The 26,012-nt window shown below is 47.2% G+C and overlaps 1 protein-coding gene across 1 annotated transcript in view; it reads right to left on the minus strand.

Annotated features, from left to right (window-relative positions):
- Positions 1-25,200, minus strand: part of LOC142315319 (zinc finger protein 414-like) — a 60,987-nt gene extending 35,787 nt beyond the window's left edge. Inside the window, exons 1-3 of the mRNA XM_075352537.1 lie at positions 25,014-25,200; positions 5,188-5,320; positions 450-557 (exon numbers count right to left, since the gene is read on the minus strand). Of these exons, the coding sequence (XP_075208652.1) occupies positions 450-557; positions 5,188-5,320; positions 25,014-25,016 (244 nt within the window). The 5' untranslated portion in view covers positions 25,017-25,200. The remainder of the gene's footprint in view (positions 1-449; positions 558-5,187; positions 5,321-25,013) is intronic.
- Positions 25,201-26,012: the final 812 nt, after the last annotated feature.

The following is a 26,012-nucleotide window of genomic DNA, read 5'->3' on the forward strand; positions in this document are numbered from 1 at the left end:
GTCAAGAGTGTGTAGAGATAGGCTAGTCCTTTACCTATCCTGCTCATTAGTTACAACAACTCTGATAGCCAAGGTGGTCATGGAGTTTTTAAGGCTGATTTTACTCACAAGTCCACTACCGGACAACTCCTACTTATATGCTAAATTGTTCATAGTAAAATAAAAAAAAACATTATCCCCTACTGTACCAAAGCAGTTCAGTTTATAAACTGTGGTGGTCTTAGAGATGAGTATATATTTTTTATTTTATAATTGACATTTTGCCACTTAAGAAGGGTTGTTGAGGTAGTGGCCTACCCTTTTAAAAGTAGAAAATGTTGCATTGTGTCCATGTAATAACCTTAACTTGATAGCCAAAAGGCAAGTTGAACATTTGTCATAGACGTAGGTCTGTAGAAGCAGTTAAAAATATGCATTTACATGGTGTGGACAAAAGTCCTATGTCTTACCTTGCATAGACTGAGTAGGTTTATAGTGAATGGACACATGATGAATCAGATCCTGCATGTGGAGGAATGTACGGTTACAGCCATATGTAGAACATTTGTGACCCTTTTCTGCATAAGATAAAAAAATAATTATTTCACACTACAGACAATACAATATTTAAAATGGGGTGTTTAGCACAAGAACTCACTGCCAGAAAATACCACATCACGGTAGAAAGTAAAAAAATCATACTTAAATGTAGTGTCCAGTTAAGATAATCACAATACAGTTGATAACTTATAGACTGATGGAGTCTGATTGCTGGGACCTGCGAAGATTGGCAAAACCTGACACTCCTATCCACATTTACAAACAAGCGGCAGTGCACATACCGACCTCAGTACCATTAATTCCTTATGAGGATGTTCAGTGCTGCTTCAGATTTTTCCAGCAGTCCCGCTGAAAATTAATGAAGTGGGTCTTAGACATGTAGACTGCCTCTCCATTCTAACTGGAAAAAATGTTCCCCAATCTGCCGATCGGTGTGGGATCAGACCGTCATCAATCTAAGTTATCTGCTTTCTTTTAGATAGGCGATAACATATTTTCACTGGACAAACCCGGTAGCAAGGTTTTGCCTCCTGCATTGTGCATTCTTCCACCAACAAATGCAAGGAGCTGGACAATCACTGACTCTGAAGTGACCAACAGGGCAAAGGAAAAACGATTGAGCCTAGAATGTATGGGCTCCTTCCAGGTTAGTGGGCGTGACCGGCTCGGTCCACTATAATCATGCAAGGATGGGGAAGGGGGGCGTTGTCCCCCCCGCACCTCCTCCATCTGGGGTCTCCCCTCTAGACCCCCGCTTCAGTTATAAAGAACTCCATGCCCACGAGTACTTAGAAAAATAATGCTTATTCCGTCTGGAAATGTCAGGCTGCATTTAGAACACGCCCCTATCATGTGATAGGGGGCAAGTTCAAATAACATACCTGGAAGGAGCCCTATTGTGACGACCAATTAAAGGGAACCTGTCATCAGAAATTTCGCCCAAAAGCTAAAAGATTCCCCCTCTGCAGCTCCTGGGCTGCATTCTAGGAAGGTCCCTGTTATTATTGTGCCCCATGTGAGACCAAAATAAAGACTTTATAAAGTTCTACCTTTTTGTATGCAGCTTCTGTAAATCTGTCACGGGGGCGGGCTCTCTGCCGTCCGTTATTCTGCCCCCTGGTCCTGTATGCCGCCCCCATCGCTCCTTTCCATATCTGATGCACCGCCCACTGCTCCAGCCATCCCCGCGCATGCCCAGTGCCAGTCTCACGGGACTGAGCAGTGTGACCGCTGGTGACGTGTGCGCAGGCAAGTGATTATGGGCGGGACTGTGACTGTTATCAGCAAGTACCCGCCCATAATCTCGTGAGCGCGCAAACCTCTCCAGCGGTCACACTGAGCTCAGTGTAGATGCTAGACTGTATGGGCTGCTTCCAGGGATGACGTCCCTTTGTCATGTGATAGTATTTTGAACACGCCCCTATCACATGACAAAGGGACGTCATCCCTGGAAGCAGCCCATACAGTCTAGCATCTACTCTGAGCTCAGTGTGATCGCTGGTGAGGTTTGCGCGCTCACGAGATTATGGGCGGGTACTTGCTGATAACAGTCACAGTCCCGCCCATCATCACTTGCCTGCGCACACGTCACCAGCGGTCACACTGCTCAGTCCCGTGAGACTGGCACTGGGCATGCGCGGGGATGGCTGGAGCAGTGGGCGGTGCATCAGATATGGAAAGGAGCGATGGGGGCGGCATACAGGACCAGGGGGCAGAATAACGGACGGCAGAGAGCCCGCCCCCGTGTCAGATTTACAGAAGCTGCATACAAAAAGGTAGAACTTTATAAAGGCTTTATTTTGGTCTCACATGGGGCACAATAATAACAGGGACCTTCCTAGAATGCAGCCCAGGAGCTGCAGAGGGGGAATCTTTTAGCTTTTGGGCGAAATTTCTGATGACAGGTTCCCTTTAAGGAAGGAAAGGTCCTCTTGTAAATCTGGGAGGAAGGAGGCTTAGCAGTTACTGCATTTTCCAGACTTAAGGGTGCTTTACACGCTGCGACATCGCTAACGATATATAGTTGGGGTCACGGTGTTTGTGCCGCACATCCGGCGTCGTTAGCGACATTGCAGAGTGTCACAGCTAAGAGCGATGATCAACGATCGCAAAAACGTCAAAAATCGTTGATCGTTGACACGTCGCTCCTTTTCATAATATCGTTGGTGGTGCATGCCGCTGGTTGTTCGTCGTTCCTACGGCATCACACATCGCTATGTGTGACACCGCAGGATCGACGAACATCTCCTTACCTGCGTCCACCGGCAATGAGGAAGGAAGGAGGTGGGCGGGATAATCCGCCCGCTCATCTCCGCCCCTCTGCTTCTATTGGACGGCTGCCGTATGACGTCGCTTAGAAAGGAGGCGGTTCGCCGGCCACGGCGACGTCTCAGGGAAGGTAAGTCCGTGTGACGGGTGTAAGCAATGTTGTGCGCCACAGGAAGCGATTTGCCCGTGTCGCACAACTGACGGGGGCAGGTACACTCGCTAGCGATATCGATATCTCAGCGTGTAAAGTGCCCTTTAGGCCGGAGCCAAACAGAAACTACTGCGATCCTCGCATGACACTCGGCTCACGCTGGCAGCACAGCAGGTGCCGAGTATCATGTGAGTGTCACTGCGACTGAGGTCTGATCATGCGATCGGACCACAGATACGGGGGGCGGGCCGGCTCTGAGGAGGGACAGGACGGCTCTGCGGAGGGGCGGGCAGGCGCTGCGGAAGTGAAGGGAGGGATTTATCTCCATCTCTCCTCCGTTGCCGGCTATTGCCATTCTAGCCCTGCACTTGCAGTACACCGGTGTACTGCGAGTGCAGTGCGATTTTTCTCTCGCCCCATAGACTTGAATGGGTGCGAGAGAAACAAGGATCACATTGCACCCGCAGCATGCTGCGACTGTTTCTCAGTCCGATTAGGGCTAAGAAAATAATTGTTCATGGGTGCTGGCACATAGGTTAATATTGGTCCGAGTGGAATGTGATGTTTTATCGCATTCCACTCGTTCCGATTTTCATGCCGTCTGGCTTAGGCCTAAAAGACGCACAACATAATAAGATACATCTTATGTAACAAATAATTTGCTATCATGTTTCCAAACATAAGGCATAAAGGTCAGTATGGAGACACCTACAGCTTGCACAATGCCAGAATATAACAGTGACAGACTATTATAATGGTTATCTATGGCTGACAAAGTGATATATATGGGGGACGGACCTGCAGAAGACAAACAATTACGCAAAGCTTTGTATTATAGCTGTTATGCTTAATGCTAATGATATGCTTAATGATACACCGTGATAGTAGTAACTATGACTGACACATTTATTTGGCATATTATTTGACATATTTCTGTGATTGCCAACTATATCAGGATACAGTATCTGATTCACACACATGGGAAATATTATCGGCTAACACACTGATGTGGGTTTGATTGTGACTGGAGTACAGAACTCATCTCAGACTTCTTGTGTAGTGCAAGATAAACCCTTGGAAACGCCAGGTCTTGGAGCTGACAAGGCAAGCTGCTGATATAGGCTGGAGCTGGCACAGAAATGCTTACTATTGCTGTTACAGCCCCCACCGACTATTAGTCAGTCCCTCATATGAAAAAAGCATGGAAGGATGTAGCTCCATTCAGCCCTGCCTACAGTGTGGGAAAAAAATGGGGGATCAGAATTATTGTCCTTGTGATAAGTGGGCTCCCAGTAGTGGAGCCCTAGCAGACATTTAGCACTTAGGCCAGCGTTACACGGGACGATCTATCGTGCGATCGCACGAGCGATCGTACCTGCCCCCGTCGTTTGTGCATCACGGGCAATTAGTTGCCCGTGGCGCACAAAGTCGTTAACCCCCGTCACACGTACTTACCTCCCGGGCGACGTCGCTGTGGGCAGTGAACATCCACGTCCTGAAGGGGGAGGGACGTTCGGCATCACAGCGACGTCACACAGCGGCAGGCCAATAGAAGCGGAGGGGCAGAGATGAGCGGGACGTAACATCCCGCCCACAACTCTTTCCTTCCGCATTGCCGGCGGGATGCAGGTAAGCTGTGTTCATCGTTCCCGGGGTGTCACACGGAGGGATGTGTGCTGCCTCGGGAACGATGAACAACCGGAGCACAGAAGGAAGACCGACATTTTGAAAATGAACGATGTGTCAATTAAGAATGATAAGGTGAGTATTTTTGCTCCTTCACAGTCATTCGTAGCTGTCACACACTATGATATGTCTAACGATGCCGGATGTGCGTCACGGAATCCGTGACCCCGACGACATATCACCCGATATATCGTAGCGTGTGACGCCGCCCTTATTCTACGAATAAATATGTTTTGTAGTAAAACTCCTTTCATTATCATAGCGTTTGGTAGCTCAGTAATTCGCACTGTTGCTGTGAAGCACTGGGGTCCAAGGACCTGCAAGGAGTTTATATGTCCTCCCCGTGTTTGGGTGGGTTTCCTCTGGTTTCCTCCCACACTCCAAAGACATACTGATAGGGAATTTAGATTGGGGGTCCCAATGTGGACAGTGATGATGATTTCTGTAAAGCGCTAAGGAATATGAAGGTGCTTTATGAGCAATGCATAATAAAATAAATTAGATTGTTGATGAAACAATTTGCTGAAGTTCAATATACTTACTTGAGGGCAAGAGGCTCCGCTTTCTGCCTGCTTCTCTTGGTCGCTTGGTTTCAAGTTTGACCCCTCTTACAGACTGTGGAGTAGAAGGAACTGTATCTGCAGTTTGTTTCTCAGCAGAGGGCTCTTGACTCTCCTGAAAATGTGGGTATCATTTTAGTAAAAGTTTAAAGAAAGCATATAATTTACTGCAAAACAGTAAAAAGTAGGACAAATTAGACTCTAAACAGCATTATGCATCACTGACAAGACACAAAGGAACTGCCCCAAATAGTATTTGTGTCATTCTCCTGTACAGACTTCACATTTTCTAACAGATCCTAGAGTGAAGGTCACACAATTGATGTATACTCAGTGCAGATTTTGTCCACTGTTATCTACAGCAAATTCTTTCTGTAAGGTCTGCGCTCACACTGCCAAATATATTCTCTCATGCAAGAGAAATGATAGAATAAAATGACAAGACACTCCAATCTGATCAGAGTTTGATCCGAGTATCAGTTAAATGTGATTTGATTTTCTTGCATGAGAGAATTGTAGCACACTGCAGGAGAAGATCGAGCACAAAATTTATCTTCTCCATTCTGCAAGTCCGTGGAAATTGATGTCATCCAAGTGCAGTCCAATGATTTCTATGAACTCAGACTGGAATGGGTGCGTGCCATCCGATTTACACTGCCAATTAGAATGAGAACAAATACGCTGATTAGGAATGCAATACAGACTAAAGGCTACTTTACACCCATCGGTTGTGCGACACGGGCAAATCGCTGTCTGTGTCGCACAGCATCGGCCGGACCCGTCACACATACTTAACTTCCCTGCGACGTCGCTGTGATCGGCAAACCGCCTCCTTTCTAAGGGGGCGGTCCATGCAGCGTCACAGCGACATCACTGAGCGGCCGCCCAATAGAAACGGAGGCGCGGAGATGAGCGGGACGTAACATGCCGCCCACCTCCTTCCTTCCGCATTGGGGCCGGCGGCAGGTAAGGAGAGGTTCCTCGTTCCTGCGGCGTCACACGGAGCGATGTGTGCTGCCGCAGGAGCGACGAACTACTTCGTACCTGCAGCTCCAGCGATATTCGAGAATGGACCCCCATGTCACCGATGAGTGATTTTGCACGTTTTTGCGACGATGCAAAATCGCTCATAGGTGTCACACGCAACGGCATCACTAATGCGGCCAGATGCGCGTCACAAATTCCGTGACCCCAACGACTTCGCATTAGCAATGTCGTAGCGTGTAAAGCCCGCTTAACATTGGACAGAGTGCTATCCCATAAAACATTGTATAGCACTCTCTGAGTGCTAGGCTCATGTGCGAGACCTAACAGAACGTACTCACATATCTGGCTTGGGGGAAGGGGGGCACATGTGCAATATATTTCTTTTCTTTAATCAGATACTTTTTTATTAAACATGTTTGGTACAGAAAACAAATACTCATATATAAAAGTATGTAAAACAATCCCCTTAACACCCCCCCACCCCTACTCCTAGTAAATCCCCAAATCCGGCTCAGCATTCAAATATATTAACTTGTTCATAAATATTCGTATATATTGAGGAGTAGATCAGCAACCAACAGCAACATTTAGCTTATCTGTCTGGCGCGTATAAGGTCCGTCCACATAGTCTTACCTATCCCATTCCATAAATACAAGCTAAAACAAGCCCGCTAGCAAGGCTCTAGTCCATGTCAGCGTCGGAGCACGATTAGGGGTATCCAGCCATGGGGTCCACAAGTCTTCAAATTTCCTATACGTCCTCCTCTTCTGGTGTACCTATTTCTTGAGTCTAAAGGCCCCGTTACACGCAATGACATCGCTAACGAGATGTCGTTGAGGTCACGGAATTCGTGACGCACATCCAGCCTCATTAGAGGCCTCGTTGCGTGTGACACGTACGAGCGACCGTTAACTTTGCAAAATACTTACCAAATCGTTGATTGTTGACACGTCATCCATTTCCAAAATATCGTTGCTGCTTTTGGACGCAGGTTGTCAGTCGTTCCTGAGGCAGCACACATCGCTACGTGTGACACCCCAGGAACAATGAACAGCACCGTAGCTGCGTCCTCCGGCAACGAGGTGGGCATGTCTTTCATGCAGCTGCTCTCCGCCCCTCTGCTTCTATTGGACGCCTGCCATGTGACGTCGCTGTGACGCCGCACAAACCGCCCCCTTAGAAAAGAGGCTGTTCGCCGGCCACAGCGACGTCGCTAAGAAGGTAAGTATGTGTGACGGGTACAAGCGATCTAGTGCGCCATGGGCAGCGATTTGCCTGTGGCGCACAAACGATGGGGGCGGGTGCTTTCACGAGCTGTCGCTGCGTGAAAAGCGCCCTTTAGTGTGTTATTTACTTTGTCAATCAACTCACTATTGTCTGGGGCCTTACTGTTCTTCCAAAATACTGCTATGACCTTCCGTGCTTGGTATAGTATGCGCGCGATAGCTGTCTTATGACTTTCCTGAATAGGGAGTTCTGCAGTGTATCCAAGAACACATGTCAAAGGCCCTCGGTCAATCTGACAGTCATATACCGAGTCCACTTGATCAAGCACATCCATCCAATATATTCTCAGGCGCGGACAATTCCACATAAGGTGGATATATCTGCGTCCGTGGTTCCACACTTCCAGCAACATGAGTCAGGACTAGCCCTTATATTAAATAGAAACATTGAGGCCCTATATACCTTGTGAATTAGAAATAGTTGCGAGAGCCTCTGTGACTCACTGATAATAGTGGAGTATTTTGCACTACCTCTTCCCATACCTCCATAAAAATATTCCCTTCATCCCTCTGCCATTTTTCCCAAAGGCCACAGGTCTCCGCCTTGCCTTTGGCATCTTGGAAATACATACATATGTACCACCCTGGGAGGGCTCGGCTGCTCCCTGCCGGGCCAAGACGCTCGAGGTCCGGGCTCGGGTTGTCGGTGGCTCGAGCGCCTCCGGACCAGGGGCCACGTCTCTCTGTTAAGGGGAGGCAGTGGGGGTGGTGGTGTAGGACGAGGTTCGCAGCCGGAGGCCGCATCGTCGTTGGATGAGTCGTGACGCCACCCACGGGTCGTGGTGACGGGATGCACCACCGCTGCGGCGAGAGTGAAGGGGGGTGGGGGGGTGGACTCTCGGGATCGGTGTTGGGGGCGCAGCCTAGATGTTATCCCTTCCGTGGGTAGGGGCAGTGTGTCCCAGGGCCCGGTGGGACGGGCGATGGAGTCGTGGTGCAAGGTGCGGTGCCTGGATGGCACTGGTGTACTCACTATGAAATCACACTCAGAGTCACTGGTAAACCAAAGTTCGGGGATGGTCGGGTCCCGCAGCCGGCTGCTTGTGTCCCTTGTGAGGCTGATGGTGGTCCCTTTCCCTTGCACCTTCTGTTTCTCAGCTTTTGGCTCCCCTGCCTGGGCTGTGGTAGCCCGCTCCCTGGCGTTTAGCTGCCGGAAGAGCCCTCGGTTGCCCGCAGGAGCTGGCCCGTCGGATGTTTGGCCCTTGGCGGTGGCTCTCACACGGTATCGGTGGGCTTTTGCCTTCTTTCGGAACTTTGGGTGAGGATGAACCCGTGAGGTCCAGACTGCAATCAGTGAATTTGCCTAAACTCAGTGGCTTCTAAGCTAGGACGGGGTCTGAGTACCCGGTTACTGGTGCTCCGGCTAACAGTTGACTCCCCGGTTCAGGTCCGGCGGGCTCCAACCCTGGCCCGGTCCCTACGGTTCCGCCGGTCGTTATACCGGTACTCCTGCAGGCGGCCACCACAGTCTGCCTGCCTGACGTTTTGGGGGTCCCAGGCTCCAACCCGGGTCCCTGACAGCTTTACTCCTTCCTCACTCAACACTCTCTCCAAAACAACTCCTCTTGTCTTTCCTGCCTCAGGACAGTAGTCTCCTCGGTGGGCGTGCCTTTCCACCTGACTCCGCCCACCTGGTGTGCCCTACTGGCCCTGAGGGAGGCATCAGGTCTCCCTTTCGGGTGACGGGTGTGTCCTCACAAGGGATGGGGGTGTGTGTTGTTACCTGTGACCATATATATTATCTATCTGTATATATATATATTATACATACACACACAGACAGACATACAGACAGATAGATAGATACTATATATGGTCACAGGTAACAACACACACCCCCATCCCTTTTGAGGACACACCCGTCACCCGAAAGGGAGACCTGATGCCTCCCTCAGGGCCAGTAGGGCACACCAGGTGGGCGGAGTCAGGTGGAAAGGCACGCCCACTGAGGAGACTACTGTCCTGAGGCAGGAAAGACAAGAGGAGTTGTTTTGGAGAGAGTGTTGAGTGAGGAAGGAGTAAAGCTGTCAGGGACCCGGGTTGGAGCCTGGGACCCCCAAAACGTCAGGCAGGCAGACTGTGGTGGCCGCCTGCAGGAGTACCGGTATAACGACCGGCGGAACCGTAGGGACCGGGCCAGGGTTGGAGCCTGCCGGACCTGAACCGGGGAGTCAACTGTTAGCCGGAGCACCAGTAACCGGGTACTCAGACCCCGTCCTAGCTTAGAAGCCACTGAGTTTAGGCAAATTCACTGATTGCAGTCTGGACCTCACGGGTTCATCCTCACCCAAAGTTCCGAAAGAAGGCAAAAGCCCACCGATACCGTGTGAGAGCCACCGCCAAGGGCCAAACATCCGACGGGCCAGCGCCTGCGGGCAATCGAGGGCTCTTCCGGCAGCTAAACGCCAGGGAGCGGGCTACCACAGCCCAGGCATATATATAAAATATTGGTACCAGGAGATTGCCCCTTTGGCGTCCCCAGCCACCATTGAAATATTTAGTAGAGGCATCTGGTCCACCATTGACAACCTCACAGATTCAGACTGTGCTTCACAAGTATGCCTAAGTTGTAGGTATTGGAAAAACCTGTTATTCTGGATATCAAATTCACTCCTGAGCCGCTCAAACATCTTGACGCCCCCTCATCGAAAAGTTACTGAACCTTCTTGATCCCCTTCCGCTGTCATAACTCAGACCCATGCAACTTATTAAGCAACGGGAGGTTCAGGTTCCCCCAAATAAGGGAATATTTAGTGACTGACCATTATTATTATTTAGTGACTGATTCATTATGCCCTTTACCATCTCCCACGTTTTCCCCATCTCCCTTAAGGTATATGTGACAGTGGATATTCTTAGGAATCCTCCCGAATCTAATTCCGCAGGCAGATCTCTTTTTCCTAGTGCATGACATACCATTGCCACTATTCACGGCGATGTTCCCACCCTTTCACCCTCCCAGTTCTTAAAGTGCTGCAACTGCACTGCCAGGTAGTAAAGAAACAGATCCGGAACCGCTAATCCTCCTCTCATTTTAGGCTTCCGCAAAGTCTGTAATTTTATCTGCGCTATTCCCTTTTTCAAATTATACCTCTGAAGGTACTATTAATGTTATGAAAGATACGTTGAGGCAGCCACACTGGTGCGTTATGTAATAAGTATAGTGCCTTTAGCATAAGAATCATTTTTGCTAAATTAGCTCTGCCGATCACCGAAAGCAGATGTTAACACTAGACTTTAGTTTTCTGCTGAAACCTATGCAAAAGAGGAGTGATGTTGAGTTTCTCATAGTCTGTCACTAATCCAGATATCTAAATACGTAAATGAGGAAGATAGCTTCAACTGTCCTACTAGACCCTAAGGAGCAGGAGGGGCGGGTCCTAATGTCATTAGAGAGGACATATCCCAATTAATTGTTAATCCCGACAGGGTGCTAAAACAATCAATGACGGATATTACTTCTTTGATGGAATTCGGCCAATCATTTTGGAACAGAAACATATCGTCTGCATAGAGTGTGACCTTTTCTGTCAAATTACCATGTGAGCAGCCTTTTACTCCTCTTGATGCTCTCAGGGCTGGAGTTCAATAGCAATGGCAAACAGCATCGGGGACAGCGGACATCTCTGCCTAGTCCCTCTAGCCAGTGACAATCCCTCTGATAGCAAACCATTGACTTTTACCCAGGCCCTGGGCGCCGCATATACGGTAATAATTTCACCCATGTAATAAATTTCTCACTGAAGCCCATATCGGCCAGTACCATCCATAAGTATTTCCATTCTACGCTATTAAACGCCTTAGCGGCATCTAACAGACCACTACTTTAAACTGGTCCCCTTTTGTAGGCAAGTTAAGATTTAAATAGAGCCATCGAATGTTAATGGTGGTAGATTTATTTGGCATAAAGCCCGTTTGGTCAGGGTATGCAAGAGATGTGATTATCCGAGCAAGTTGCTTAGCCAAGGCCTTTGCAAGAATTTTGAAATTCACAGGTAGCAGGGATATTGGGCAATATGATTCCGGCAAGCTGGGATCTTTATCCTGTTTAGGAATTACAATAATAGTTTCATTCATGGGGGCAATATATTTCTAAGTGCAATATTTTCAGTGTCACGGCAGTTAAACATGACAGTTGGAGACAGGTAAGTTAAGTCAGATATTTAAACAAACATGGGTCTTGTCAGTTGATCATATCAATTTGCTTTATATATGTTTTAGCTGCTGCTTTTTTTCACATTCTGTATACTCTCCCCACATCAGCCTGTCTTCTCCATGTACAACGCTGAGGCTCTAATGACATTTCTAAAACACTCCAAACCATCCCCTACCATACAGCATACAAATGCTCACACAAATCACTGAACCACTTGCTCTAGCTCTTTTTTCTCCTAGTTGCTGGCGACATCTCCACCAACCATGGGCCTTCTTCCACTATTACTCTCTTCCTGCTACACATAGAAACTCTAGCAATCTGATTAACATTCAATTGGTGCCTTCTCCTGTCTCTTAACTGTGCCCTCTGAAACGCATGGTCAGCGTGTAACAATCTCCCCTATATTCAAGACTTCTTCCTTTCTAATTTCTTTTACCTTCTGGCTCACACTGAAACCTGGATCTAGCAGTCTGACACCACCATCTCTTGTGCTCTCTTGTTTGGTGGCCTGCAATTTTCACATACCGCCCGACCCGAGAATAGACTAGGTGGAGAGGTGGAGATGTTGGTCTGCTCCTTTCATCAGTATGTGCTTTTCAGATTATCCACCTAGTATGCTTACTTATTTTTCCATCCTTTGAAGTCCACAGCATTAGATTCTTCAAAACCTTCTTCCGCAAGTGGCGGTTGTGTATCGCCCTCCAGGCACCTTACGTTGGTTCACTTTGTCACCTGGCTTCCACACTTTCGATCCTGTGACATTCCTACTCTTACCATGGGGATTTTAACATCTCAAGTGATGATCCCAACTCCCCATCTCTAATCTCCTCTTTCAGCCTTTCACAGTTTACTAACTCTCCTACACAAGACAGAAATACTCTGGACCTGGTCTTCTCCCGACTCTGCTCACTGCATCACTAACTTGCCTCTGACGCTCTCTGACCACAACCTTCTTTCCTTCTCTGTCAAGAACTATCTCTTGAAATAGCAGTGTGTGCAAGGGTTGCTAACATGTTTGCTGATGACCCCTTCGGTTTATTGACACACAATTAGGCTATGTTCGCACACGGCATCTTTTCTTAACCACAAACATGCAATTTTTGCCCCCCAAAAAAACACACCCGCAGCAAAAACGCATAAAAAAAGTATGCGTTTTTGCCATATTTGCCCAAAGCATTTTTTTTTATTCAAATCTATTGACTGGAAAGGCCCCAAAACTCTGCCAAAAAAGCAAAAAGAATTGACATGCTGCATCTTCAAAAACGCAGTCGAGATGCAGCCAACAAAAGATGCACTGTGTAGACAGTAAAATAGAAATCTCATAAAATTTGACCTCAAAAATGCAGTAAAAGATGCAATTTGTGAACATAGCCTTATACAACTCTTCTCCTGATACCACCCCATGTTAATTGAAAATACCAGGGACTGTATGTCTGCTATCTCCAACATCATACATAGTACACTGTTACATAGGTTTAAAAAAGACCTAGGTTTATCTAGTTCACCCTTCGTCCACCAATTCTACATTTTGTTACTAAATCATTTATAACTGACAATGTTGTGTGTCCTGAGGAAATCATCCAGAGCTTCTTTTAAGGGTACGCTCACACGAGCGTATAACTCGCATGAGTATCGGACCGCATCACTCGGTGCGGCCGCACACTCTCCGGACAGGAGCATGTCAGCCGCATAGAAATACATGCAGCTGAGCCGCTCCTGTCAGCAGAGAAGCTAGCCGCGCCGGGTGATGCGGTCCGATACTCATGCGAGTTATACGCTCGTGTGAGCGTACCCTTAAAGTTGTTATAGTGTCAGCCATTAATACATCTTGTGGTAAGGTATTTCACAATCTGACTACTCTAACTGTAAAGAACCCTTTCCTATTTAGCTTCTGGAATTGCCTATCTACTTGCAGTGTGTGCCCCCTGGTCCTTGGTATTGTTTTTTGTCTTTAGAAGGAATAAGTGATGTGCCAGTCCTCTAAAAACCACACATTTATTTATACATATAAATGAGATCTTCTTTGAGATGTCTTATGTCTAAGCTAAACAAATTCAACTTTATCAACCTCTCATCATATGGGAGGCCTTCCATTCCTTGCAATAATCTAGTTGCCTGCCTTTGAACTGACTAACTTTTGAATATTCACTTTAAAATGTGGAGTCCAAAACTGGGAGCCTAAAGGCCGCATTACACACGATATCGCTAGCAATCTCGTTAGCGATGTGACACGCCCAGATCGTTGCTACGATTTGCCGAGGTCGCTCATAGGTCGTTTTGTAGCGGTCACACGTACCCATCTCACAAACTACGCTATATCGTTCAGCGATATATTGTTTGATCAAGGCGGTCGTGTGGACACCGTCGCACAGCATTCCTCCCAACGATTCCGGCAATGACAACGACAGCCTATGGCGGTGGCTGTGTATCCTCACGGTGTAGACTGTTGCCTTCTGTCGGGTCTTGGTTGTTAGGAAACCCCTGGGGTTCTGGTCACACTCTGATTTGACCGTTGTCGGCGGCTCCAAGCCTAGTCGGGGTCCGATGGCCCTGCCTGTGTGCTTAGCTTCACTCCGCTCCCCGGCTCTGTACCGGCGGGCCACCGCCCGACCCCGGTCCTACAGTTCCGCAGAGATCCACTAACTCCTGCAGACGGCCACCACCGTCTGCCAACCTTGCTGACAGTGCCTGGGCTCCGACCCAGACACTAGCAGTTTCTGTCCTCTCACTTTCAACTCCAACTGAAAACTGTCACTTTTCCCGCCTCCAGGCCTGTGAACTCCTCGGTGGGTGGGGCCAACCGCCTGGCTCTGCCCCACCTGGTGTGGACATCAGACCCTGGAGGGAGGCAACAAGGGTTTTTGTTTGACTGGTGTGAACTGTCCAGGGGAGGGGGTGTCTGTGTTGTTATGTCTGTGACTACCTGGCTAGTCCAGGGCATCACACATGCGTACGGCTCATTTGGTCGTGTCAGTCGCTTCAGAAACAGGGTGGATGCTTTCCGGCTTCATTAGGTGCACTACGGAAGTTCAGAAAACTGCTCATATACATGTCTTCTAAACTTCTGGTCATGCACAGAGCACCTAATGTACCCAGCTTCAAAGGTGAACTGACAAGGCCGAAATAAGCTGCACCCATGTGCAAGATTTCCAGTTGCTGGTGGAGATGCCGGCAAATAAATATCATGTTATTGCACCCACAGGGACGTGATAACATGGAAAGAAGGGCCAAGTAGTCTTGGGAACTAACACCCCTGCGACTAGTTGCAGGCCTAATTAGCATAGGAAAATCGAGACTTCATATTAGTGAATAGCATTATACAGGGCTGGTTAGTGAGGGAATTTGGGTATACAGGTATCAATGCTGTGGGTTGGAGAGCATAGAGGACCTTACAGGTTCCCCTTAAAGAACAAAAGGATCGACATTTTGAAATTGCACATGCCAGATTCTTATGTCCCCCAACAACCACTGTGAAGAAAGAGACGGATTTTCCCCATAGACAGACTGTCTGCCAGGCATGCCGTTAGTCTAATTGCACTGTGAGCTCCGTACATAGCAGCTCTCCTCAGGGATTGTCTTGGAACGTCACAAAGGACTTCTTTTTATCTCAAGGTTTTATGGAAATTTTGTGATGCATTTTTCAAAGGTCAAGTAAAAAAAAATGATATGCTGTAAAAACTGCTTAATGGTATGTGCCAACGTAGAAGATTTGGATAGATTTTATGCACACAAAAGTGCATATTTTGGCAGGAAAAACACAACAAAAAAACCAAAACACATTTTTTTAGCAATTTTTTTGGGGGGAGGGTTTGCCTTTACTCCTGATTTTTCAAGTAATGGTGAATGCGGGGGTTCGGGCGCTGTACTCCCACGATCACCGCCAGTTCTCCGGCTGATGTTACATCCGGGCTCTCACTGCCCGGGCCAATGCCCGCACTGCTCCCAGTAGTTTAACCCCCTGAATTCTGCGATCAATGTGATTGCAGCATTCAGAAGGCAGGGAGAGGGATCGCTTACCTGTCCCTGACAGTCGGGTCCCTGTAATTCAAATCACAGGGACCCAATTGCTGCTATGGCAACCCTGGGTCATCACCATGACGACTCTGGGTACTGAGCTACGGAGAGCCTCACACCATGCCAGATGCATGGTGCGTGATGCGAAGGGTCAGTGCTGCGGGTACAGCACTGACAGATTTAATCCATTGGCGTGATCGAGCTCGAACACTGCAGTGAATTATATCCGCAGGAAAAAATGCAGAAAGAATTGACATGCTGTAGATTTTTTCTGCACCAAAATCTGCAACATGTGCACAGCAAGTCAGGATTCTCATAGACTTTGCTATGATGCGTTTTTCCTTGCTGTATGGATTAAAATCTCAAAGAAAAAAACACATGAAAAAATGCAGCAAAAACACAGCGTGAGCACATAGTCTAAGATGGAGATCGTATTCTAAAACTTGTAAAAAAATATACTCTTACACACTTACAATGTATCCACAAAGTCGGCAGCACCCATCCAGTTGACACAAGACCACATGGCCCAGGGCAGCACGCAGGGAGAAGCCGCCAGGGACCAACTTGTCTACAGTGTCTCGGTCCCTGGAGGCTTTTGAAGTACAGTGAGGGAAAAAAGTATTTAGTCAGCCACCAATTGTGCAAGTTCTCCCACTTAAAAAGATGTAAGAGGCCTGTAATTGACATCATAGGTGACCACAACTATGAGAGACAAAATGAGAAAAAAACAAAATCCAGAAAATCACCTTCTCTGATTTGGCAAGATTTTCTTTTGCAAATTATGACAGAAAATAAGTATTTAGTCATCTCAAACATGCAAGATTTCTGGCTCTCACAGACCTGTAACTTCTTCTTTATGAGGCTCCTACCTGTTTGAACTTCTTATCAGTATAAAAGACACCCATCCACAACCTCAAACATTCACACTCCAAAATCCACTATGGTGAAGACCAAAGAGCTGTCGGAGGACACCAGAAACAAAATTGTAGCAATGCACCAGGCTGGGAAGACATAATCTGCAATAGGCAAGCAGCTTGGTGTCATGAAATCAACTGTGGGAGCAATAATAAGAAAATGGAAGACATACAAGATCACTGATAATCTCCCTTGATCTGGGGCTCCATGCAAGATCTCACCCTGTGGGGTCAAAGCAATCACAAGAACGGTGAGCAAAAATCCTAGAACACAGAGGGACCTAGTGAATAACCTGCATAGAACTGGGACCACCGTAATACACACAACCAGTAACACACTACGCCGCCAGGGACTCAGATCCTGCAGTGCCAGATGTGTTCCCCTGCTTAAGCCAGTACATGTCTGGGCCCGTCTGAAGTTTGCTAGAGAGCATTTGGATTATTCAGAAGCGTATTGGGAGAAGGTCCATATGGTTTAATGAAACCAAAGTAGAACTGTTTGGTAGAAACAAAACTCGTCGCGTTTGGAAGAGACAGAATGCTGAGTTGCATCCAAAGAACACCATACCTACTGTGAAGCATGGGGGTGGCAACATCATGCTTTGGGGCTGTTACTCTGCAAAGGGACCAGGACGACTAATCTGTGTACATGAAAGAATGAATGGAGCCATGTATAGTGAGATTTTGCGTGCAAACCTCCTTCCATCAGTAAGGGCATTGAAGATGAAACGTGGCTGCGTCTTTCAGCATGATAATGATCCCAAGCACACTGCCAGGGCAACAAAGTGGTGGCTTCGTAAGAAGCATATGAAGGTCCTGGAGCGGCCTAGCCAGTCTCCAGATATCAACCTCATTGAAAACCTTTGGAGGCAGTTGAAAATCCATGTTGCCCAGCGACAGGCCCAAAACATCACTAATCTACAGTCATGGCCAAAAGTTTTGAGAATGCTACAAATATTAATTTTTAAAAAAGTCTACTGCTTAAGTTTTTTCTAATGGCAATTTGCATATACTCCAGAATGTCATAAAGAGTGATCAGCTTAACAGCAATTACTTGCAAAGTCAATATTGGCTAAGAAAATGAACTTTAACCCCCAAAACACATTTCAACATCATTGCATTCCTGCCTTAAAAGGAGCAGCTAACATTGTTTTAGTGATTGTTCCATTACCACAGGTGTGGGTGTTGATGAGGACAGGGCTGGCGATCAATCAGTCATGATTAAGAAAGAATGACACCACTGGACACTTTAAAAGGAGGCTGGTGCTTGGTATCATTGTTTCTCTTCAGTTAACCATGGTTATCTCTAAAGAAACACGTGCAGCCATCATTGCTCTGCACGAAAATGGCCTAACAGGGAAGAGTATCGCAGCTACAAAGATTGCACCTCAGTCAACAATCTATCGCATCATCAAGAACTTCAAGGAGAGAGCTACCATTGTTGCCAAAAAGGCTCCTGGGCACCCAAGAAGGACCAGCAAATGCCAGGACCGTATCTTAAAACTGTTTCAGCTGCGGGATCGGACTACCAGCAGTGCCGAGCTAGCTCAGCAATGGCAGTAGGCTGGTGTGAGTGCTTCTGCACGCACTGTGAGGCGGAGACTCTTTGAGCAAGGCCTGGTTTCAAGGAGGGCAGCAAAGAAGCCACTTCTCTCCAGATAAATACATCAGGGACCGACTGATATTCTGCAAAAGGTACTGGGAGTGGACTGCTGAGGACTGGGGTAAAGTTTTTTTTTCAGATGAATCCCCTTTTCGATTGTTTGGGACATCTGGAAAACAGCTTATTAATAGAAGAAGAGGTGAGCGCTACCACCAGTCTTGTCTCATGCCAACTGTTAAGCATCCTGAAACGATTCATGTGTGGGGTTGCTTCTCAGCCAAGGGAATCGGCTCACTCACAGTTTTGCCTAAAAACACAGCCATGAAGAAAGAATGGTACCAGAATGTCCTCAAAGAGCAACTTCTCCCAACTGTCCAAGAGCAGTTTGGTGCCCAACAATGCCTTTTCCAGCATGATGGAGCACCTTGCCATAAAGCAAAGGTGATCACTAAATGGCTCATGGAACAAAACAGAGATTTTGCGTCCATGGCCTGGAAACTCCCCGGATCTTAATCCCATTGAGAACTTGTGGGCAATCATCAAGAGACGGGTGGACAAACAAAAACCAACAAATTCTGGCAAAATGCAACCATTGCTTATGCAAGAATGGACAGCTATCAGTCAGGATTTGCTCCAGAAGTTGATTGAGAGCATGCCAGGGAGAATTGCAGAGGTCCTGAAGAAGAAGGGTAAACACTGCAAATATTGACTTACTGCATTAACTCATTCTAAAGGGGGCTTTACACGCTACGATATCGTTAATGTTTTGTCGTCGGGGTCAAGTTGTTAGTGACGCACATCCGGCGTCATTAACGATATCGCAGCGTGTAATACTTACCAGCAACCTTAGACGACCTCAAAAATAGTGAAAATCGTTCACCATGGAGAGGTTGTCCCAAACTCAAAAATCGGTAATGGTTGTTTAGCGTTGTGGTTCATCGCTCATGCGGCAGCATACATCGCTATGTGTGACACCGCATGAGTGAGGACCGTCTCCTTACCTGCCGCCGGCCGCAATGCAGAAGGAAGAGGTGGGCGGGATGTTTACATCACGCTCAGCTCCGCCCCTCCGCTTTCATTGGCTGGCCGCTTAGTGACGTTGCGGTGACGTCGCTGTGATGCCGAACGTCCCTCCCCCTTGAAGGAGGGATTGTTCGGCAGTCACAGCGACGCCGCCGACCAGGTAAGTATGTGTGACGCTGTGTAGCGATAATGTTCGCTACGGCAGCGATCACAAACAATCGCATGTGCGACGGGGGCGGGTACTTACACGCTCGCTATTGCTAGAAATTGCTAGCGATATCGCTAACGTGTAAAGCCCCCTTAACTGTCAATATAACCTTTTGGTATTCATAATATGATTGCAATTATATTTCTGTATGTGATGTAAACATCAGACAAACAATTAAAAACCAGAGGGCAACAGATCATGTGAAACTATAATTTTGGTGTCATTCTCAAAACTTTTGTCCATGACTGTAGAGGAGATCTGCATGCAGGAATGGGCCAGCATACCACCAACAGTGTGTGACAACCTTATGAAGACTTACAGAAAACGTTTGACCTTGTCACAGCCAACAAAGGATATATAACAAAATATTGAAATAAACTTTTGTTATTGACCAAATACTTATTTTCCATCATAATTTGCAAAAAAAAATCTTGCCAAATTTTCTGGATTTATTTTGTCATTGTGTCTCTCATAGTTGTGGTCCCCTACGATGTCAATGACAGGCCTCTCTCATCTTTTTAAGTGGGAGAACTTGCAGAATTGGTGACTGACTAAATACTTCTTCTCCCCACTGTAGATTTTTCTCTGAAACACCATAGCATTTTAGAGTCAAACATACCTGATTGTGATAATACAACAGCGACTGATACTTGCTGCCTGTCACGCTCCCGGTCCGACCACGCCGCCCACCACCCGACGCTCTAACCCCTGGGATCCCCACTCCCTGCCGAGCCCGCTCTCCTGCTACCCCATCCATACCTTTTCCCTGTCGGTCCCGGCTCCGCGCCACTCACTCACTGCAGCCCCCTGCCTCTCCTCTTGTGGTCTCGGCCCTCACACATGCACACTACGGGGCGCGCGTGTGTGCTCACTTAGACTTAAAGGGCCAGCACAGCTGTCCGGAATATCACTAATAAGTAACCTTGGGTATTTAAGACTTCCTATTCGCCATGGCCAGTGCTTGTTCAACACGTCCCTGTAGCTTGTCTCTTGTACTAGTTGTTCAAGTCCCGCTATGCCTGTGCTTGGTGTAACTCTGTCTCTGCTTGCAGATCCTGAGTACAGTTCTGAGCACACACTCCAGCCCGATCCCGTTAACCTGCTCCAACCTCCACCTCTGGACCTCAGCCTGATCCCATTAACCTGAACCAGTCTCCGCTCCTGGACTTCAGCCTAATCTCTGTGACCTGCACCAGTCTCCGATTCGGGACTCCAGCCTAATCCCTGGGACCTGTACCAGCCTTCGGTTCTGGACTTCTGCCTGATCCCGTTAACCTGTACCTGGTTCAGATTGGATCATGTATCTATCCGGTGACTCTTGCTGATTCCGGCTTCCGTGCATCTAGGCCCTCTGCGGTTACGCCCGACAGTCCCTGTATAGGGGTTCGTTCGAGGCAGCGTCGCAGGGGAGTCCGGTGCACGGTCCAGTAGATCCACTCCCAGGACTATCCTTACATGCTGCCCATAGATTGGGCAGTGTATCAGATGACAGGTGCACTTAGACATCATCGGTCATGAAGAAGTTAGTCATCGGCTGTGTCCATGTCTTTGATGTGGGCTCAGCATGTGAGCCCACATTTTTCACGGCACTTAATGGGAACCTGTCACCAGATTTGGTGACTATAAGCTGTGGCTACCACCAGTAGGCTTTTGTATACAGCACTTCAAAATACTGTATATAAGAACCCAGGCCGCTCTGTAGAACATAAAAAAACTTTTATTATACTCACCTAGGGGGTGGTTTGGTCTCATGGGTGTCGCTGCTCTTCAGTCCGGCGCCTCCACTATGCGGCGGTCGTCGTCCTCCTCCTCCTACCCAACAGACTGTGGATGTCGTGTCATATGTTATCCACACAGACCGGTATTGCAGTCTTGCGCAGGTGCACTTTGATCTGCCCTGCTGAGTGCAGATCAATGTACTGTGATGCGCAGGCGCGAGGAAAGGTTAAAGACTGCCCGTGTATGAGTTCTACAATACTTTGATATGCCCTGCGAAGGACCTCAGTGCCAGCTAGTGTGGATGGCGTAGGACACATCATGCACACGGGCCTCAGAAGAAGGAGGACTGAGATCGCCGCAGAAAGGGGGGGGGAATCGACCAGAGAGCAGCGACACCCTTCAGACCGGATTGCCCTCTGGGTGAGTATAATAAGTCTTGTTTATGTTCTACACAGTGGCCTGGGCACTTATATACAGTATTCTAGAATGCTGTATATAAAAGAGATTACTAGTGAAATCTTGTGACAGGTTCTCTTAATGGCTGATTTAATCAGCCATCAAGTACCTCTAACAGCCGCGGGTTAAATGTCGCTGACAGGTCACTAATCCTGAACATTGATGCCTCAGTCATGTGACTGCGGGGTGCCAATGGGTTGTCATAACAGCTGGGGGTCAGATGATGACCCCAGTGACTGTCATCGCGATGACCCGATGAACATCGGCTGTGAGCCTGCATTCATAAGAGATTGTGATTTTTCTATACTGATCGGTGCTGATGCACTGCCCTGTACACCACAAGCGATCAGGTGATAACAGCTTAAAATGCCTTAAAAAGGACTATGAAATATTGTAAAAGCTGGAAAAAAGCTTAAAAAATATAAATACCAAAAAAACAAACGAAACAAAAGTGAATTAAAAAATAAAAAAATACACATATTTGGTATCACTGCGTTCAAGTGTCCAATCTATGAGAATATAAAAAATTAATCTGATCAATAAATGGCGTAGCAAGAAAGAAAATCAGAACCAAAGAATTATTTTCGGTCGCTGGAACATTCCAATAACAGGCATCAAGTCATCTACCCCAAAATGGAAGCCGTCAAGTAAGCCCTCACACAGCCCCAGATCCCGACAAATCAAAACTTTACATGTCTCGGAAAATGGCGACTAAGGCCTTGTGCGCACTAGGCGTTTTTGCCGCGTTTTTAGCGGCGTTTTTTACCGCGTTTTTGTGCTGAAAACGCAGTGACATTGCTTCCCCAGCAATGTCAATGGGTTTTCATAAGTGCTGTCCGCACACAGCGTTTTTTTTTAGCTGCGTTTTTGTGGTGACCACAAAAACGCAGCATGTCAATTATTTCTGCGTTTTTCACCCATTGAGTTCAATGAGATGTTCAAAAACGCAATGAAAAAGGCACATTGCAAATATAGCTGCGTTTCTATGACTAAAAACGCAGCTATAAACGCAAGGGGTGGGTACTACAGTGACGTGTACAGGAAGAGGATTCCTTCTGTTGGTAAACACAGAAGCATGAATCCTCCCGGTACCGTCACCGCTGCGTCCACCTCCCGTCCTGTGCATGTCAGCTCCGTGCGGCGCCATGTCTGGACGGGAGGTGGAGGCAGCGGCGAAAACCAAAGTGAACAGTAGAAAAAAAAAATGTCATATATACTCACCTGTCTGCAGGGTCCCGGTGCCATGTCCGCTCCTGTCCCGGTCCCGCCGCTCTGGCTGTGTGCAGTCTCCCCGTGGCAGGACCTTGCTTGCAGGACCTGGCGGTGGATCACCTGATGCAGTCACCTGACGCATCAGCTGATCGTAGTCTCGCCGGCTTTTTCGCGCCCGGCCGGCTATCAGCTGATCCTGCCGTCAGGGGACTTCATCAGCTGATTACCGGCAGCTCCTGCAGCGATCGGACGGGATCAGACTCCTGTCCAATCGATCGCTCTAGGAGCTGCCGGTAATCAGCACAGCACATAAGTGAGTATTATTTTTTTTTTTTTCTACTGATGCATCAGCTGATTGTATAACCGGCTTTTATACAATCAGCTGATGTGTGATGTGATTCAGGCACTTGATCCTGACACATCATCTGATCGCTCTGCCTTTCAGCAAACCGATCAGATGATATTGGATCCGGATTGGACGGCGCGGGACCCTGACCCAGGATTACTGCGGAGGGGGGTTCTTTATTTCAATAAAGATGGAGTCACTAATTGTGTTGTGTTTTATTTCTAATAAAAAAATTTTTCTGTGTGTTGTTTTTTTTTTTTTTTTATCATTACTAGAAATTCATGGTGGCCATGTCTAATATTGGCGTGACACCATGAATTTCGGGCTTAGGGCTAGCTGATAATATACAGCTAGCCCTAACTCCATTATTACCTAGCTAGCCACCCGGCATCAGGGCAGCTGGAAGAGTTGGATACAGCGCCAGAAGATGGCGCTTCTATGAAAGCGCCATTTTCTGGGGTGGCTGCGGACTGCAATTCGCAGTGGGGGTGCCCAGAGATCTTGGGCACCCTGCACTGTGGATTCCAATCCCCAGCTGCCTAGTTGTACCCGGCTGGACTCAAAAATTAGGCGAAGCCCACGTCATTTTTTTTTTTTAATTATTTCATGAAATTCATGAAATAATTAAAAAAAAAGGGCTTCTCTATATTTTTAGTTCCCAGCCGGGTACAAATAGGCAGCTGGGGGTTGGGGGCAGCCCGTACCTGCCTGCTGTACCCGGCTAGCATACAAAAATATGGCGAAGCCCATGTCATTTTTTTTTCTTTTTTGGCAAAAAACTGCATACACTAGTGAATGGAGGATGCTGAGCCTTGTAGTTCTCCAGCTGCTGTCTGCTCTCCTGCATACACTAGTTCTGCAGCTGTCTGCTCTCCTGCATACAATGAACATTTTGAAGAAGGAAATGACATCAGACCTTTTTTTTTTTTTTTTTCATCAACAATCTTTAATGGCATTGTGCACTGATTAAAAACGCAGTGAGCAAAAACGCAGCAAAAAACGCACCAAATCGCGGCAAAAACGCATGCGTTTTTGCCGTGTTTTTTTTAGCCGCGGGTGCGTTTTTTGAGACAAAAACGCACATAAAAACGCAGCGTGAAAAAAACGCCTAGTGCGCACATACCCTAAGGGTAAATTCTTATTTTTTTCTTATTTTCGGGGTGGGGCTGAGGGCAAATTTCTGATTTTTTTTTTCCCACTAGATAAAAGTAAACTGATACATCTGAGATATCTATGAACCCGTACTGATGTGGGGAATCATACGGTCAGGTCACTTTACCATATAGTGACTATGGTAAATAAAACAAAAAACATTTTGGAATTGCAATTTTTTTTTCTTGTTTTCCAGTACAACATGGGGTAGAAAGAAAGATGTGCTTCAAATGTACAACTCGTGGAAGAACGAACACTTGCATGAGGGGTGAAGGGGTTAAGTGTGCTATTTTTTTGTCTTATGTACTGTATGTAGTGACTACCCAGCACAAGCCGCCATTGTAATCTGGTTGTGAAATACTGAGATGTGGGTGGTCTATGGGCTCCATTTAGCCTCCTTTATGGGGTATACTTAGGTAGGTTTTAGAGAAATCTAACTTACACCGCCGCCATTTATACAATGTCTTGTGTGTGAGGTAAAAACACTGAGGACGGAGGGGTTTCGTTTTTCTAAAGCCAACCCGTGTCCCCAGCCAATGAGAAGCGTGGATGATCCACTTAACCCTTTCTCTGCCAGGCTGAATAGGAGCGCGCTATCCACCTCAGAGCATGTCGCCATGCCATAATTACACGGGTGTATAGATATGTGCAGGCACTGCCTTGCCTCAGCGACCTCACTAGAAAAAAGCGCGGGAAGCCCTGCTGTGAGGTGACTCTTCACTTCCACTCACCATTGCTCGTGCTGGTGTCGCCTCGCAGGGTGTTATGATCCGGCAGACGATTCTTCTCACAGCTGTGTCACATTGTGGCCATTTTGGGTGCAGTGATAACGCGAGATTGTAGAGGGCGGGAGGGGAGGACGCTGCTGTTCGCGCGGGTGGGGGATGGAAGCTATGAATGTGTATACATGCTGCTTATTAATTGCCTCACTGTGGATTGAGGAACTTGGCGGCCATAATATACGTGCATATGTGCACGACGCTGCAAGAGCCGCCATCCCAGGGCTGGGAGTGTGAAAATGGAAGCTTCTGCACATGGGGAATATATGGGAGGAACTACTAAGGCACAGCTGCGAGAAAATCACTCTGCTCCTACTACACAGTATAGGCACTATAGTATATGGCTGCTGATAAGTGTGTGCCAGTCACTGCTGGGCGGATAACCCACAAAGAAAATCTTCATTGTAAAGTGCTGCACCAGGGGCCCAAGAGGCAAGGGGGGGCCATTTGTGCCACTGCCACTAAAATGGCTTGAATTATGTACTATTAATAATAATAAAGTTTTATTTCTATAGCGCCAACATATTCTGCAGCGCTTTACAATTCAGAGGGGACATGTACAGACAATTTGAGACAATACAAAAAAAAAAACAAAACAAAAATTAAGATACCAGGAGGAGTGAGGGCCCTGCTCGTAAGCTTACAGTCTATGAGGAAATAGGGGAGACACAAAAGGTGAATGGGAGAGAAAAGCTTGTTATATGGTCCGGCCATCGATTTAAAAATTTTATGGACTATAGGACTGTAAAGGGCCTAAATATTCTCGTACAGGGGCCCATTTTTGTCTTCTTGTGGTTAGTACTATAGAAATTTACAATTAATGAAAAGATTGCACATTAATCCTATAGAATGTAAGCCCGCAAGGGCAGGGCCCTCTTCCCTCTGTACTAGTCTGTCTACTGTAACTTGTATACGTATTTTGTATGTAACCCCCTTCTCATGTACAGCACC

The sequence above is a fragment of the Anomaloglossus baeobatrachus genome, chromosome 1 (genome assembly GCF_048569485.1).
Source record: "Anomaloglossus baeobatrachus isolate aAnoBae1 chromosome 1, aAnoBae1.hap1, whole genome shotgun sequence".
NCBI classification, from domain to species: Eukaryota; Metazoa; Chordata; class Amphibia; order Anura; family Aromobatidae; genus Anomaloglossus; species Anomaloglossus baeobatrachus.